Here is a 14,905-nt window from a genome sequence, read left to right on the forward strand (position 1 = left end):
TCGTGCAACCTGTGGTAAGCCTACCATTATTCAGCCATAGTAAACTTCAAATTCAATGAATCGTGTACTGACAGATTTCATCTGCCAAATTTCATAAGGGCGAGGCACGTAGACGTGCACGGAATCAAGATGAGGTTGTAGAGGGAATAATATAACGCGTCGCGTTCCATTTCTACCACACTTCCTCTCCCTCTTAACAAGAACAGAAAAGCCATGGGAAGAGCTGACAAGCTAGCACGGCTCAGGGAAGCCCGAGCTGCAGGTTCTAGTCGCCAAGTGGTTGAAGAGTCTGACAATGACTCCCAAGTTGACATCTACGAAGAGGTTGATGAGGATGAATACAGAAAGCACAAGAGGGACCAATTATTGCAAGATGACTTTATCGTGGACGATAACGGTGAAGGATATGTTGAAACTGGAGCTGACGAATGGGACAATCGCAACGAGTACGTTTCAGAAGACGATGATGCAGACACCAGTACTAGCAAGAAGGAAAAGAAGAAGCCCAAAGTTAGAAAGACAGCCTCCATCAATTCTTTCTTCAAACCTGATACAACAGACAAAAAGCCAAAAAAGGTTTTAGACAAAGGTCTAGTTGATGATATTTTGGATTCGTTTGAAGTCAGTGCCAGCTCTTCGAAGAAGGTGTCTACCCCATTTGGATCCCTGTCCAGAAAGGATCCATTTTCTTCTGTGAGAAAACCTGGTTCATCGCCCTTTGGCTCCAGCCCCTCGTTCACATCCAAGGCTAATCTGGTGAAATCTCGCCTTGCTCTTGCAGACGATGACGAGGAAGATGATGACTTGGGATCTGCTTCCAAGAGGCAGAAACTCAGCAGTGATATCGATGAACCACCTACGAATGACTCCATCGATTATTCCATATCCTCTCCCAGTAAACCACAAGAGAGTGCAGCCGATATATCGTCTCCTATTAAGCGGGTCAAGGCTGAGGAATCAGATTCTGACGAGGAAGTGGTGGTCTCCAGGAAAAGCAGAATCGTGACCTCTAAGATTACAAAAGAGGTTAATCTTACTGCCACCAAGGAGGTGAAACCAAAGGTAGAGGCTTCGTCTTCTCCTTTTAGAAGCGCCAACAGCTCTTACACCATGTCATCTTCGCCTGCGAAGAGTGATTCTAAGTTGGAGGCAGACGCGTTTGGCGATGGCTCTAGTCTCAAGATGTTCTGGTTGGATTACGCCGAGGTTGATGGTTCCTTATTACTTTTTGGAAAGGCTGAAACTTCTTCAGGAGAGCTTGCTTCTTGTATGGTTCAAGTGAATGGCATGTACAGAGAACTTTATTTCTTGCCCAGAAAGTTTAGAAGAGTCTCGGATGACGACGAAGGTTCTGATGAAGAGGAAACCGAAGACGTCCCTGTGACTCCTCAAGATGTTGCCGATGAAATTACCCCTTTACTGTTGCAGAAGTACGGTATTTCTCAGTTGAAGTACAAGGCCGAACACATGAAGTACGCCTTTGAGCTGCCAGGGGTCCCAGCTGAAGCTGACTACCTCAAACTTTTGCTCCCATATAAGACTCCTGGATCATCTGGAGAACAGATCCCCGCAGATCTAGAAGGAGACACTTTTAACCATGTTTTTGGTGGCAACTCCAGCCTTTTCGAGAACTTTGTGGTTCAAAGAAACGTTATGGGCCCATGTTGGTTGGAGATCAAAAACCCAGAGTTTGATTCTATCAGAAATACATCTCACTGTAAGGTTGAAGTGGCAGTGTCAGCCGCTAATAAGATCACTCCCCTGTCTTCTCAACCTGCTCCACCGAACCTGACTCTAATGGGTCTTTCTACTCAATCTGTGCTCAATCCCAAGACGAACAAACAGGAACTGGTGTCGATCTCTCTCGCGACCTTTAACAGCGTCCCGCAAGACATACCCTATGATAATGCTCCTGATAGTGTGATCACCCTGGTTCGACCAGTGGGTGCAAGTACTTTTCCTCCAGGTTTGACGCAAACGGCTCAAAAGGACGATTTTGTACTACGGACCTTCCCCAACGAAAAAACTATGCTCAACTACTTCTGCGCCCTCGTCACCAGAGCAGATCCTGATGTGTTTGTTGGTCACAGGTTGGAGAACATATCTCTCGACTTGCTGGTGCATAGATTGCACGAACACAAAATCACGACCTGGAGTGCGCTAGGGCGTCGTAGTAGAAAGGCATGGCCCGACAGATTCGGTCGCATTGGAGGGTCTGGCAATAACGCCTTCTTGATTCGTGAGGTATTCCATGGTAGATTGTTGTGTGACATCGCGAATGAAATGGGACAATCTCTTACAGGAAAATGTCAATCCTGGGATTTACCTGAGATGTTCCAAGTTGTCTGTAGGAAGAAGCATACTGCTCTTGAGATCAACTACAGCAAGCCTCAGTACTCAGAGAGTGCCGATGTGTTTCTTTCGGCCTTGAAGGAGAATGCTGCCAATGTTCTGATAACCACTGAGGTGGCTTTTAGAATGCAAATCTTGTCGCTATCGAAACAGTTGACAAATTTGGCTGGTAACGCGTGGGCTGCAACTTTAGGTGGAACCAGAGCAGGTCGTAATGAGTTCATTTTGCTCCACGAGTTTTCCCGGAAAGGATATATTGTTCCTGACAAAGAATTCAAAAAGCAGAGACCTCAGGCACCAGTCAATGCTGACGCAGAAGATGACGAGGCTCACCAGACCACAAACAAAAAGGCCCGGTTCCAGGGTGGTCTGGTGTTCGAGCCCGAGAAGGGTCTTCACACTAACTACGTACTGGTGATGGACTTCAACTCTCTATATCCAAGCATCATCCAGGAATTTAACATCTGCTTCACAACAGTTGCAAGATCTAAGGAAGATGAGGATGTTTTGCCAGAGGTTCCAGAAGAGTCAACGGACCAAGGTGTTCTCCCTAGACTGTTGGCTGCTTTAGTGAACAGGAGAAGAGAGGTGAAGAAGCTTCTTAAAGATCCAAGAGCCACGGCTGTGGAAAAAGCTCAATATGACATCAAACAACAGGCGTTGAAGCTGACTGCCAATTCCATGTACGGTTGTCTGGGTTATGTGAACTCAAGATTCTACGCAAAGCCTCTAGCAATGCTGGTTACTAACAAAGGAAGAGAGATTTTGATGAACACGAGACAACTGGCCGAAGGTCTGGGGCTTCGTGTGGTATATGGTGACACTGATTCTGTCATGATTGACACTGGGTGCAAGTCTTACAAGGAAGCCGTGGAAATTGGCGAAGACTTCAAGATCAAGGTCAACGAAAGGTACAGACTTCTCGAGATTGATATCGACAACATCTTCAAGAAGCTCTTGCTGCACGCTAAGAAGAAGTATGCTGCTCTCAATGCTGTGATGGTGGGGGACCAAGAGAAAGTGGCTTTAGAAGTTAAGGGTTTGGACATGAAACGGAGAGAGTACTGTGAACTTTCTAAGGAGATCTCTACTCATGTTTTGAACAAGATCCTCGGAGATCAGGACTCAGAGACTGCTCTGAACGAGGTGTACAGCTATCTGTCTGACATGGCCACTAAGATCAAGGAGCACACCATAACAACAACAAAATTCACGATCAACAACCGTCTCAGCAAGGACCCTACTCTGTACAACAGTGCTGCAGACTCGCTGCCTCATGTCCAAGTTGCGCTGAGGCTCAAGAAACAGGGCAAAGTTGTCAAGTCTGGTACCGTGTTGTCTTTCATCATAGTTGAACCCAAAGACGATGAGGAAGCCAAGCTATCACCAGCCGCAAGAGCCAGACCTCTCGCGGAGGTTCTGTCCAAGAACTCCGGTCTTGTTCCAGATGCTTCCTATTACCTTGAAAAGCAAATTTTTGCACCGGTGGAAAGAATCTTGGAGCGTATCGAAGGAAACGATCTGGTGAGATTGGCCTCGACACTGGGACTGGACAGTCGTAGGTACGAGGCCAGAGCAAGAGCTAGCACTTCCACTGCCAATAATGCTTTGCAGCCGTTTGAGTCTTTGATTCCTGACGAAGAGAGATTCAGATCTTGCCAATTCCTGAAGATCCAGTGTTCGTGCGGCTCCAGCTTCCCGTTCGGTGGTCTTCTAGCTTCGAACGACTACCAGGTGGTTTTTGCAGGTATCAAATGTAACAAGTGCTCGCAGGTGTTGCCGAGATTGCGGATCACTTCTCAGTTGGAGAGGATCATTCGCGCACATATATCTATGTACTACACCGCCTGGTTGGTCTGTGACGACCAGACATGTGGAAACGAGACCAGACAGATCTCCGTTTACGGAAGAAAGTGTGTCAGTGGTACGGGAAGAGGCAAAGGATGTACGGGTATCATGAGATATAAATACTCTGACAAAGATCTCTACAACCAACTGCTATATTTCGAATCCATCTTCGATGTGGAGAAGGCCAAAAAGAATCAGTTGAAGCCTCTAAGCACCGGAGAGGCCGATGTGGAAAACCGTCCTAGACAAATCGGACAGAGCGAATTGGCAGCTCTAGCCGAGCAGAATGTCGAACTTTTCGGGACTTGTCGCAACGTTGTGGATAAGTATCTCAATGAGTGTGGAAGACGTTACGTTGATATGGGCTCGTTCTTCAAGTTTATGGCACAGCCTTGAAATTTGCAACCGCGCCCTGTTTTTTTGTATGGGATCTTTTTTTGGATCTCAGCCACGCCGATCTGGATAAAAGCCCCAGGGGGGGACTCTCCTTCTTTATACACCATTTAGTATCGTTTCGTTTTCTGAAAAGAGCTTAATTTTCGATTTTAAACCCTACAATTCCCCAATATGATTATCCCCGAAAGTATACTACAGAAGCTCACGGATTTCTCAGAAACGGCTACATGCCCCAACAAGATGCTGAGCGCTCTCGAGAAGAGGAGTGTGACTAGCACTGTGAATTCCTTCAAGTCCTGGGATACATGTATGGACAATAAGGTGTGCAAGATTGTTGCTATTGTGGGAATAGTTTTGGCCTGTTTGGTGGTGATGTGGTTGGTTTCAACGATAGTGAGGTGTCTGTGCTGTGGACTGGAATGTATGGCTAGCATGTGTTTCTGCTGTGCGCCTAGAAGACAACAGCAGTATAGTCAGCCGCCAGTCATGATGAGGAATGCTGACAACCACAACCCTTACGACAACCCCAATATGTATCCTCCTCAGTATCCTCAGCCGACTGCATTTTCCAGAAATTACGCGCCTGTGAATCCAGTCAGTCACGAGAATCCGTTCGAGGAGAAGCAGTATGCGCAGGTCTACAACAGGGAAAATCCTACAGTCGATACCAATACTCGTGCCAACAACAACAACTCCAATCTGGACTACTACAACGAGTATGTTGAACTGAACAACATGCCGAACGCGTCTCGTCGCTACTGAGGACGCTCTCGAGGATGCTCTACAGAGGAAGCTCTACTAAAGTGGTGACAGTAAAGGTTTAGCAGTTGAGCTTTGCAGTGGATACACGCTGAATGTTTGCGGGTTCTGCACGAGAGCTAGCTTCTCTTGCTGTCCCCACATCTTCTGGGTCTCTTCATTTTTATACTTTCCGCTTTCTTGATGCATTGAACGTTTTGGGTGAAATAGTTATTTGTAGTAATTGCTCTAATCTTGGTTGCCTGTTTGTTCCTATTTCTCAATTCCAAGAATTTCCACAAGATACAGCCTGGCCCGGCGCACATAGCTCACAGGACCAACCTCTGCTTCCTTCAATAACGATGTCGATTCCTTCTTTAGCCCATCAATGTATTTCAAAGTCTCGGCCTGTTGCTCATATATCTCGGGGACCTTCTCCTTCTCATAATCAAGCAAGATCTTCTTGGAGTTATCAAATGTCTTGGGCATGGCATATCTGAATGACACCAAACCCGTCACTATCGGCGTGATGAATCTAATTGGAAGCGCCCTTCTGTTCACAAGAATTGAACCCGAGAGAAGACCGGTAAGAACGTATATCGAATTGGGCAGGACTGGCTCCTCGACGATGCTGCGGTACGTCTGCTTGACCGTGTTGAGCTCGTTCTGCGTAGCCGAAGTCAGCGTCCCCACTTCGGCCTCTGTCTTGGTGAGTAGATCATGGAAGTACAATCTTGCCTTTGTGGTGTATTTCTCCAGTACAGGCGAGCTTCTGATCATCATTCCATCAAGGAAGCTCGCGTTGTGCATGTCCGGAGACTCCTGTTTCTTCAACTCCTTCGAGATCTCCTCCGTAGATCCTGGCTTGGGGAAAATATCCTCATCATCTTCGTAGAACACTCTCTTAGGTGCCATATTTATCAAATCGCAAAACCGTGAGAAATTGACCCTTCTGTTGGCTTGCTGGTATGGAACGCTTGATCTTCAGATTTGGTGATGTTGATTGGAAGAGGGATTGGGTAGTGCACTACGGAAGACTACTGATTTTGGCTCACCATCAATGCTCAATGAAACTGCAATTGCAACGTAGAAATCTATTTTATTTTCCCGAAATCCTTATATATCCATTCAAAGCCATCTATTCTGGATCTTTGGAGACCCAGTTTGGGGTTTGATACTTTTATGCGGTCAAAATCTGGTACGTCGTGTACACCAGGCCAACACCACCCAGTAGTATCAGCGCAACGTCAAGCGATTTCATCCAAAATGTCTTGGCACAACATTTGAAGTGGAGCATTGGTGGGTACATGTACACCAGAGGAATGCAAGCAAAACTTCCAACAAAGGAAACAAACTGGTCCAAGTTGTCGGAGCCGAAATAAGCTATGAGACAGGTGAGGACTACGCAGCAAATGCGGAATCCGTTCTTGAGCCATTTCGTCGTATAATCCACTTTGCCGCTCTGTCTTTTCTTGAAGACTCTAGACTCGATTATTCTCACCGCTGGTAGCAATTGGAGTGGTTGCGACAGCATGATGGCGAGAGCATAGAACAGCTGGATTGACTTGACTGCAGCTGAAGTCTGTGGTAGATTGAGGATGATCACGGTCTGAACTTTAGAACCGTAACTCGAGTAGCACAGCGTGCCAATACAAATGAAAAGAGACGAACAAACACAGATAACAGCTAACAACACTTTGGGGAATTGTTCGGGGTGTTTCATAGACTGTTCCACTGGAATGATCAAGCCGATACCCTCAAATGCAAAGATTGCAACACCAATGAAAAGAGACCACGAATCCCTGTTGAATCTTTGAACATCCTGAACTCCGTTCTCAATTAAGTGGACACCAGAGTAATAGACGATGGTCACTAATCCAAACATGATGAACACGTTCGATACCAATGCGGCCAGCGATAATTTGGTGATGTTTCTGATGAGGGACATTGGACCAAGAATCACGCCTTGGAAAATGACAATGGAACCTATGGACAGATGAATGCCAAACATCCCACTTGCGAAAGCCCTCAGGTTCTCAGCGGTGAACACGATGTAAGCAGCGACGAAGCCTATCTGGGACAGAACGATGGAGATCAGAATGAGAAACTTCATGGGTTTCCCATAAAGCTTGAGACCAATATCACCAAAAGAAGACACCCCAGTTCTGTTTTTGGAGAATATTAAGATCAGATAGCACCAGTACGACAAAACTCCGAAAAATAGCAATGTTAGTATGCAATACACCAGTCCACCGTTGGCAAATGCCTTTGGCAGAAACAGCACACCAGTTCCAATGAAACTCTTGAGCAACAAAAAAAAACTCTTCATTGTTGAAGCCGTTCCACCTACTGGCTTTTGAACTTGATCTCCAACCAATAATGGCGTTTCTTCATCCGTCAAAAGCTTCCCATCTTCATAATTGCATGCGATGTAGTCCTCGTCTTCCAAGTCTTCTCCTGCAAAATGACCGTAAATGCTCAAAAATTCTAGAAAGTTTCTGGTGAAAACAGTCGGTTTCACCACTGTGTACCCAAACTTCTCACGCTGGGCATTTTTTTGTTGTATGAACTCTCTTCTGAACCCACCAGGCAGTCTCATTTCATTGACTGACGAACTGCGCCTTTCACGTTCAACATCTGCACCAGACAAACTCCTGGACCTGCGGTGTTGTCTGTGTGGAATAACATACAAATCTCTGGTAATGTCACCCCCAGGTAACTTTAGTGAAGTTTGAGAGTCCGTGGCCAGATGTTTGCTCAGAGTCTTGATTATAGTGGCTTCGTCGAGAGGCGAGGCGGCCAATGCATTATTCGCCAACAAAACACTTGGAGCCCTGGACTTGGTATCAGAAGAGTCAGAATTTGAGCGTGAGTCCAATGCTGACTCCGCGGCGTTCAAAGTGCTACCAAAACCCCTATCCTGTTTCTGTGTAGTTCTGCCCCTAGGTGTGGATGACCCTGCTTCAAACACGTTCATTCGATCGTCTCCAGAAACAGAACTGGCATAAGAGCCAGCAGCTGGAGATTTGAAGGCATTTGGAGCCACAAAACTCTGCCATGCTGGCGATCCGGCCAGCGGAGACGCTGCTAGTTTGGCCATGGAAGCACGTCTGTGTGACTCCGTGTGGATGGGAGAGCCACGTCTCGAAATACTTCGTACAGACCCGGATTCGGGGAATGTGCTATTTGTATCTGCACTTCCCTTAGACATGGTGAGAAGCAGCAAACCAAAGAGAGTAAAATAACACCAGTAGAAAAACAGAATCAGGCTGCTTTGTCCAAGCTCGGGACGAGTGAACTGTCCGTATCACACGGCTCTATCAGAATATAGTGTACTCACCATTAATGCGCCGCATATGATAGCGAATTTCAATACCGCCCAATCGATTCGCTGGAGATTGGAAACCCAGAGATAGCACCTGAGGGAGGGTGTCCTTCCAAATGTATTCAATATCAAAATGAAGGTATTGGATCTGATACTGACACTATTCTGAAACCAGTGCTACAATAATCTTTTCTGATACGTTGATGTGTTTGACCCTAAACAGTCAGTTAAGAGATCACCTGACCTCTCACACTAACAGTTTCAGCCAAGCTTGAAATGGTCGTGTATGGTATAATCTGTTTTTCTACTTTTCGCAAACCCATTCTGCATGGAGACAAGAAAGGATGATTACTCTGCTTCGTTGTTTGTCAATTTTCCTCCGAACTCCAAATCCATGGCTTGGTACTGGCCTTCTGGAAAGTCCAAAGATAGCGAAGGCAAAAGTCCGGCTGCTGCCGAGCCTGTGAAGACTGCTTCAAAGCAGCAGTATCTGGATGAACTACCTCCAAAGTTTAGCGAGACAACCACGCCCAAACCTCAGCTGGAAAAGCCAACCAAGGCAGACCTGTCACAGGCGTGGAAGACCATTTCCTGGGATGATTTCAAGCTTACGAATCTGGTTCAAATCCCGTGTTTTCGTGACGCTGGTTTGACCGGGCTGGCTACCATGGGAGTGTTTGGATCGGTCATATTCATTTTCTACAAGAACCCTTCAAAGGCAATAAACTGGTCCTTTGGTGGTCTATGGATTGGTAGCATCGTTGGATGGGAACAGTGTAACTCTTTAAGAAGAACAAGCAACAAAACCACCCAGATCGCCAAACAGGTCTATGAACAGAAGTCCAGAAAAGAAGACTAGTCTTCCTGCGCATATTATGAGAAAAATTAACTGTATATACCTTTCTAAACGACTTTAACGAAACCGAACTCTTTTAGCCTGTTGCCTCATCGTATCAACCATTCCGGTGCCGTCTCGGGATTGATGTCTATGGCACTGACATCGAAAGCCTCGATCAACAGTTCCACCAGAATCCGGCCTCCTCTCACTCCAGTGAATCTCCGGTATTCCTCACTAACACTTGCTAGATTCCAGCCCTGCAGTTTGCGGAGGCATCCAATGATGGTTCCTGTACGATGTCTTCCCATACCGCAACAAACCAACAAAGGGTAGTGTTTCTTGTCGGAAATTATCTCCAAAGCTTCGCGGATAGATGCCTCTGATAGTCCATCCCATGAATTGCTATCTATTCCGGTAAATCCAAGATTGTAGAAGAAGTTGATGTTGTTGTCCTCTATGAACTTGAGGAAGTTGTCCTGAGGGTCTTCAATAGCAAGCCAAATGATCGATTTCAGGTTCAGTTCCTTCAAAAATGAATGATTGATGGTTGAAGGTTGGCCTGAACGATACAAAGACTTTTCAACTGGACAGAAGTTGAGAGGCGGCACGATCCGCAATGATGGGTTATCAACAAGCTCGATCGAAGTCGCTGGATTGTTCTCCTTGGAGTCATTCTTCAGCTGGTCGATGGTTACTATGCCTGCCTCCTGCGACTGAGCCATCACTGTGTCCGTCATGTCACACGCGACAAAAGGTAGCCCCAATTTGTTGGGAAGAATAGTCAACAGTCGAACCTGACTCGCATGTAGGACCCTTGGTTGGCCGGACTGTGGAGCCTACAAATTAGGGTAGTGCACTAGCAATTGGTATTATCGTGTCCACGCAAATCCAACCGCGCAAGACTCTCAGTCTGAACACGGTGTATGCGAAGGCTTGGAGGTATTCAATCGAACTGTATCTAACTCCATAAATTCTGAATATCTTCTCAATTTTGAAGCCGGACATTGCATAGTCTACCTTTATCTCTTCCAAACACACAGCATGGCGAAAAAGGATAAGAAGGTAGCGGTGGTGGCTGCTGCACCGCCTTTGGCCCCGACCAAGGCGACGAAGTCGTTGCTCGCCGAGTTCAGCCAGTCGATCTCCACATCCTATAAGATGTACCAGAAAGATCTTAGCGAAAACCAGAAACTGAGACTGATAGATGCGTTTCTTGCGTTTTTGGTGGCATTGGGAGTGTTGCAGTTCATTTTCTGCGTTTTGGTGGGGAACTTTCCATTCAATGCATTCCTCGGTGGATTCTGTTCGACTGTTGGTCAATTCGTCTTGACAGTTTCATTGAGATTGCAAACTCTGGATGTGAAAGGCGAAATTTTCGGAAGCATAACGCCAGAGAGGGCTTTGGGGGATTACATACTGGCCAGTTTGATGCTTCACTTTGTTTTGTTTCATTTTATTAATTGAAAACAATGTGTATAGTTATAAAAGTGTCTTAAGAGTTCGAAAATCTGATGGTTTTTGTAGAGAAAATTGGAAGATCCATGTTCTTGTTCTTTATAGATGTGCACGTTCTGCAAGGTGTATCTGCAATGCCTATTAAACGAGCACTAACAAATCTGTGAAAAATCAAGAAAACCACGAAAAAGCCCGAAACCTAATAAAACTTTAGTGATATTTGGAGTCATGCTTAGTCAATTACAGATAGTTTTTAATAGCCGATTATTAAAGTTCTTATTTGACCATTTTTATCGTCGGTTCCTATTACTAACCCCCACCCTAAATGTTTCCGCCGTATCCGCATCACTAAGAAATTACTAAACTTGCCCTGTCAAAAGGGCCAGAGCAAAATGCCCCACCCATATTTAAAGACCGCCTTATGCCTCTCAGCCGTCTCTCTTGGTTTTTAGCTGACTTAACATCAAACTCTTTGATTCAACTTTGTTTTCAATTGTGTTTTGATATTCCATATTACTAATCTCTATCAAATTTAATCGTTGGTACAATTGACAATGGCCGGGGTACGTACTTGGTTCTCAACATTGTTCAGACGAGGCATTCATGGTGCTAACATCAGCCAGCAACAAAAGATTGAAATCCTTAAATTCGCCAACGAAAAGGGCGAATATCAGAGAAGACCAGTAAGTTGACGTTTTTAGCGGAATTTGGTATGCCATGTTTGAGCCGTTTGTACTAATTCCCCATAATAGAGCTCTTTCAGAGACTCCATCTCGTCTGAACCAGGTGCCAAGTTTGCACCTGAAAAAAACAGATACCACCTTTACGTGTCCTATGCGTGTCCCTGGGCACACAGAACTCTCATTGTGAGAGAACTGAAAGGACTTCAAGACATTCTTCCCGTTTCGGTGGTTCATTGGCACATGGATGCCAATGGATGGAGATTTGCTTCGAAGGATGATCCATGCGAGGGCGCTACTTCAGACCAGGTATACGGAGTCCAGAGATTGAAGGAGTTGTACTTCAAGGCTGAGCCCGAGTATGAGGGCAGATTCACTGTTCCTGTGCTCTGGGATACCAAGCTTGAAACCGTTGTCAACAACGAAAGTTCTGAGATCATCAGAATCTTCAACGAGGAGTTTGATTCGATAATTGACGAAAAATATAGAGGTCTTACTTTCTATCCAGATTCTCTCAAGTCCAAGATTGACGAAATCAATCCATGGATTTACGACAACATCAACAATGGTGTTTACAAGTCTGGATTTGCTACGAAGCAGGAGCCATATGAGACAAACGTGAAAGCCCTATTTGAGCATTTGGATAAGGTGGAAAAAGTTCTGGGAGAACAGTTCAAGAAGGGATCAAAGTACTTGGTTGGAGACCAATTGACCGAGGCTGATATCAGACTTTTTACCACGATCATCAGATTCGACCCGGTGTATGTTCAGCATTTTAAGTGTAATTTGGGAATGATCCGGTTCGACTTTCCCAACCTTCACAAGTGGGTGAGACATCTGTATTGGGAGGTTCCTGGCTTTAAAGAGACAACCAACTTTGATCACATTAAGTTCCATTACACCAAGTCTCACATCGCCATCAACCCACACTCGATCACTCCGTTGGGACCTGTTCCAAACATCCTGCCATTGGATGCTTGAACGGAGATATATTAATTGGTGCTTGCGGTTGACATTTTCATCTTTTTTCTTTCCTATTTTAACAAACCGAAACAGATTTGCTTCGAAAAGTTCAAGAAGTCTTCGTATCACGTACCACCGACAAGTTCAATACCCAAGAGTGTCAACAATTCAACTAGGAAAACCTTCAACTTTATGGGAGTTGGCGAAGTTATCTGTATCCCGCTACACAGGAATATTCCATATATGAATAACTCCAGCAGTTTGCCTCGCTGCAGGAATGCCGTTTCCCGATTTTTCATCACGTTCTGCGGAACCAACTGCGAAAGACGGTACGAAACATATTTGTAAATCAAAAAGTTTGAGATAGAAACAGCGAATGTAACCAACTGTGACATGTTCAACATCGTGTTGGCTACCGGTGGATAAGTCAGGGGATCTCTATCCTCCAGTAAGACCGCATCACTTATAGTGCTGATCGGAGCATATGTGGTTAACGTTTCCTGAGATTCGCTTGCCCTTTCCCATTTGAATAGAGTCATATTCTCAGTAGTGTTTTTATCATCCAGAGTCTGCAATTTGTGAAATATCTTCACCAAGTCTGCAAGTATTTCCAAGCAATTGGGTCTCTTGTAACTTTGAGGCTCAAGCATGCGGCTAATGAGTTTCAGCCAATCCTCCATGAGAGGTTCTTTGAGCCGTTTTGCATCACCAAAGGAGGAAAGGTTTGCATCATTTTTGTAGCTATGTTCAATTGTTTTGCGAACATCTTCGGGGTCATCGCTGGTGTAGGGCAATTCCCCGAAACACAGATAGTATAGTATCATCCCCAACGAGTACACGTCTGAACTGGTCGTAAAATCGTTTAACGCCCCGTTCTGTCCTCTGAAAAACAACTCAGGCGCAGAAAATTCAATTGTTCCGGTAGCTCCTGTAGACTCTCTCTTCATTCCTTCCATGATACCTTCTCCAAAATCACTTACCGTCACAGATGGAAAAGAGTGAAGATCCGAAACGCTGCAAATAGGATTCTGCCTCAGGTTATCAGTGAATTGTTGCTTCAATAAACAATTCGCAGGCTTCAGGTCACGATGAAGGATATGCGATCTATGGAGATATGATACACCAACAACGATATCTCTGAATATTTTGTAGATCTCGAAAGCATTCAGAAATCTGGGTTGCTGCTCCATTGGGGTTGCTTCATTAGAGGAAGTTCTTCTCGCTCTTCTGTACAGTTTTGTCTTCTCGATATCTATAATGGGATGTTTCAGACTTTCCACAAGCTCTTCTAGATTCCCGCCATCACAGTATTCAAAAAGAATGAACACACAGGGAACTCTTGGTGAGAAATCACTGACCTGATCAATCTCCAACCACACATGGTTATACTTTATGAGACTTTCCTTTCCGTCGATTGAGTTCCCGTCATCATCCAGCAAGTCTTCTATGCCAGTGTCCAGCCCGCTTGCCTCTGTGAGCTGGAACAGAAGCTTCACTTCTTTAAGTCTCTCCGGAAGATTGGACAGATGAGACCCTATAGGTATCTTCTTCAAGGCAAAAACCCCCAAAGGCAGATTATGGAGAACATGTTCAACTTTGAGAACAGTTCCGTTGCTTCCGTTTCCAAGTCGTTGCTTCACTCTGAAGAACTTCTTGAAATAACCCTGGGTGAAGAGTGTTGCCGGAAAGTCTCCCAGATCCTCATCCGAGAAAAGGTCTCCACCATTAGAACGTTCCCCTATGACGCTTTCATCCCCTCCATCATCTTCGAAATGCGGATCAGTGTCTTCGAGAAGAGTATTTCTTCTTCTATTTTTTATGATATCGAACAGCTCCTGCTTGCTAAAGTCGCCTCCACTAGCGAGCAATCTGAAGTAATCACTTCTCATGGAAGGACCTGCACTCCTAAAGTTTTCCAAATCAAAATTTCTGGTCTGAGTGCTACTTTGTCTTCTTTTGTCATCATTTGGTATTTCCTGGCCGCAATGGGGACAGTAGCTGTTGGCGGCTTGATCCGAGTCTACGAGGGACTCACTAGAAATCAATCGCTTCATTCTACCTTTCGAGTCATAAAAGTCTTCAGCATCCGGAATATGACCAGAAGAGTCCAAATTCACCAGCTCCAGCGATTTTGTCGCTTTGTTGTACAGAACTATGGAGCCCAGTTCCGGGCTTCTCCTGATGGCGTGTGTTAGTAGACGTCCCGGATATTTCACGTGTTCATATCACTTACAGAACTATACTGAGGTTTTCATTGTTGTAAGGCACAATAGACATGGTCCATGTTCTTCGAGTTAAGTTATAGGAGTT

The 14,905-nt window shown here is 45.3% G+C and overlaps 9 protein-coding genes across 9 annotated transcripts; 5 read left to right on the plus strand and 4 right to left on the minus strand.

Annotated features, from left to right (window-relative positions):
* Positions 1-213: 213 nt before the first annotated feature.
* Positions 214-4,596, plus strand: KUCA_T00000291001 (uncharacterized protein; the record flags this gene model as incomplete). The annotated part of the gene is made up of 1 exon (XM_022604818.1): positions 214-4,596. One exon carries the CDS (start codon positions 214-216, stop codon positions 4,594-4,596), a length of 4,383 nt encoding a protein of 1,460 aa, XP_022456348.1.
* A 171-nt stretch (positions 4,597-4,767) lies between these two features.
* Positions 4,768-5,358, plus strand: KUCA_T00000292001 (uncharacterized protein; the record flags this gene model as incomplete). Its single annotated transcript, XM_022604820.1, has 1 exon — positions 4,768-5,358. The coding sequence occupies one exon, from the start codon at positions 4,768-4,770 to the stop codon at positions 5,356-5,358; it is 591 nt and encodes a 196-aa protein (XP_022456349.1).
* A 249-nt stretch (positions 5,359-5,607) lies between these two features.
* On the minus strand, positions 5,608-6,249 carry KUCA_T00000293001 (uncharacterized protein; the record flags this gene model as incomplete). Its single annotated transcript, XM_022604821.1, has 1 exon — positions 5,608-6,249. One exon carries the CDS (start codon positions 6,247-6,249, stop codon positions 5,608-5,610), a length of 642 nt encoding a protein of 213 aa, XP_022456350.1.
* A 265-nt stretch (positions 6,250-6,514) lies between these two features.
* KUCA_T00000294001 (uncharacterized protein) lies at positions 6,515-8,545 on the minus strand (the record flags this gene model as incomplete). Its single annotated transcript, XM_022604822.1, has 1 exon — positions 6,515-8,545. One exon carries the CDS (start codon positions 8,543-8,545, stop codon positions 6,515-6,517), a length of 2,031 nt encoding a protein of 676 aa, XP_022456351.1.
* Positions 8,546-8,987: 442 nt separating this feature from the next.
* Positions 8,988-9,518, plus strand: KUCA_T00000295001 (uncharacterized protein; the record flags this gene model as incomplete). Its single annotated transcript, XM_022604823.1, has 1 exon — positions 8,988-9,518. The coding sequence occupies one exon, from the start codon at positions 8,988-8,990 to the stop codon at positions 9,516-9,518; it is 531 nt and encodes a 176-aa protein (XP_022456352.1).
* Positions 9,519-9,604: 86 nt separating this feature from the next.
* On the minus strand, positions 9,605-10,234 carry KUCA_T00000296001 (uncharacterized protein; the record flags this gene model as incomplete). Its single annotated transcript, XM_022604824.1, has 1 exon — positions 9,605-10,234. The coding sequence occupies one exon, from the start codon at positions 10,232-10,234 to the stop codon at positions 9,605-9,607; it is 630 nt and encodes a 209-aa protein (XP_022456353.1).
* A 304-nt stretch (positions 10,235-10,538) lies between these two features.
* Positions 10,539-10,961, plus strand: KUCA_T00000297001 (uncharacterized protein; the record flags this gene model as incomplete). Its single annotated transcript, XM_022604825.1, has 1 exon — positions 10,539-10,961. One exon carries the CDS (start codon positions 10,539-10,541, stop codon positions 10,959-10,961), a length of 423 nt encoding a protein of 140 aa, XP_022456354.1.
* Positions 10,962-11,506: 545 nt separating this feature from the next.
* On the plus strand, positions 11,507-12,613 carry KUCA_T00000298001 (uncharacterized protein; the record flags this gene model as incomplete). Its single annotated transcript, XM_022604826.1, has 2 exons — positions 11,507-11,635; positions 11,705-12,613. 2 exons carry the CDS (start codon positions 11,507-11,509, stop codon positions 12,611-12,613), a joined length of 1,038 nt encoding a protein of 345 aa, XP_022456355.1.
* Positions 12,614-12,720: 107 nt separating this feature from the next.
* On the minus strand, positions 12,721-14,872 carry KUCA_T00000299001 (uncharacterized protein; the record flags this gene model as incomplete). The annotated part of the gene is made up of 2 exons (XM_022604827.1): positions 12,721-14,773; positions 14,829-14,872. The coding sequence occupies 2 exons, from the start codon at positions 14,870-14,872 to the stop codon at positions 12,721-12,723; spliced, it is 2,097 nt and encodes a 698-aa protein (XP_022456356.1).
* Between the last annotated feature and the right edge of the window lie 33 nt (positions 14,873-14,905).

This window comes from Kuraishia capsulata, genomic scaffold (assembly GCF_000576695.1).
Source record: "Kuraishia capsulata CBS 1993 genomic scaffold, Kuraishia_capsulata_scaffold_1, whole genome shotgun sequence".
NCBI classification, from domain to species: domain Eukaryota; kingdom Fungi; phylum Ascomycota; class Pichiomycetes; order Pichiales; family Pichiaceae; genus Kuraishia; species Kuraishia capsulata.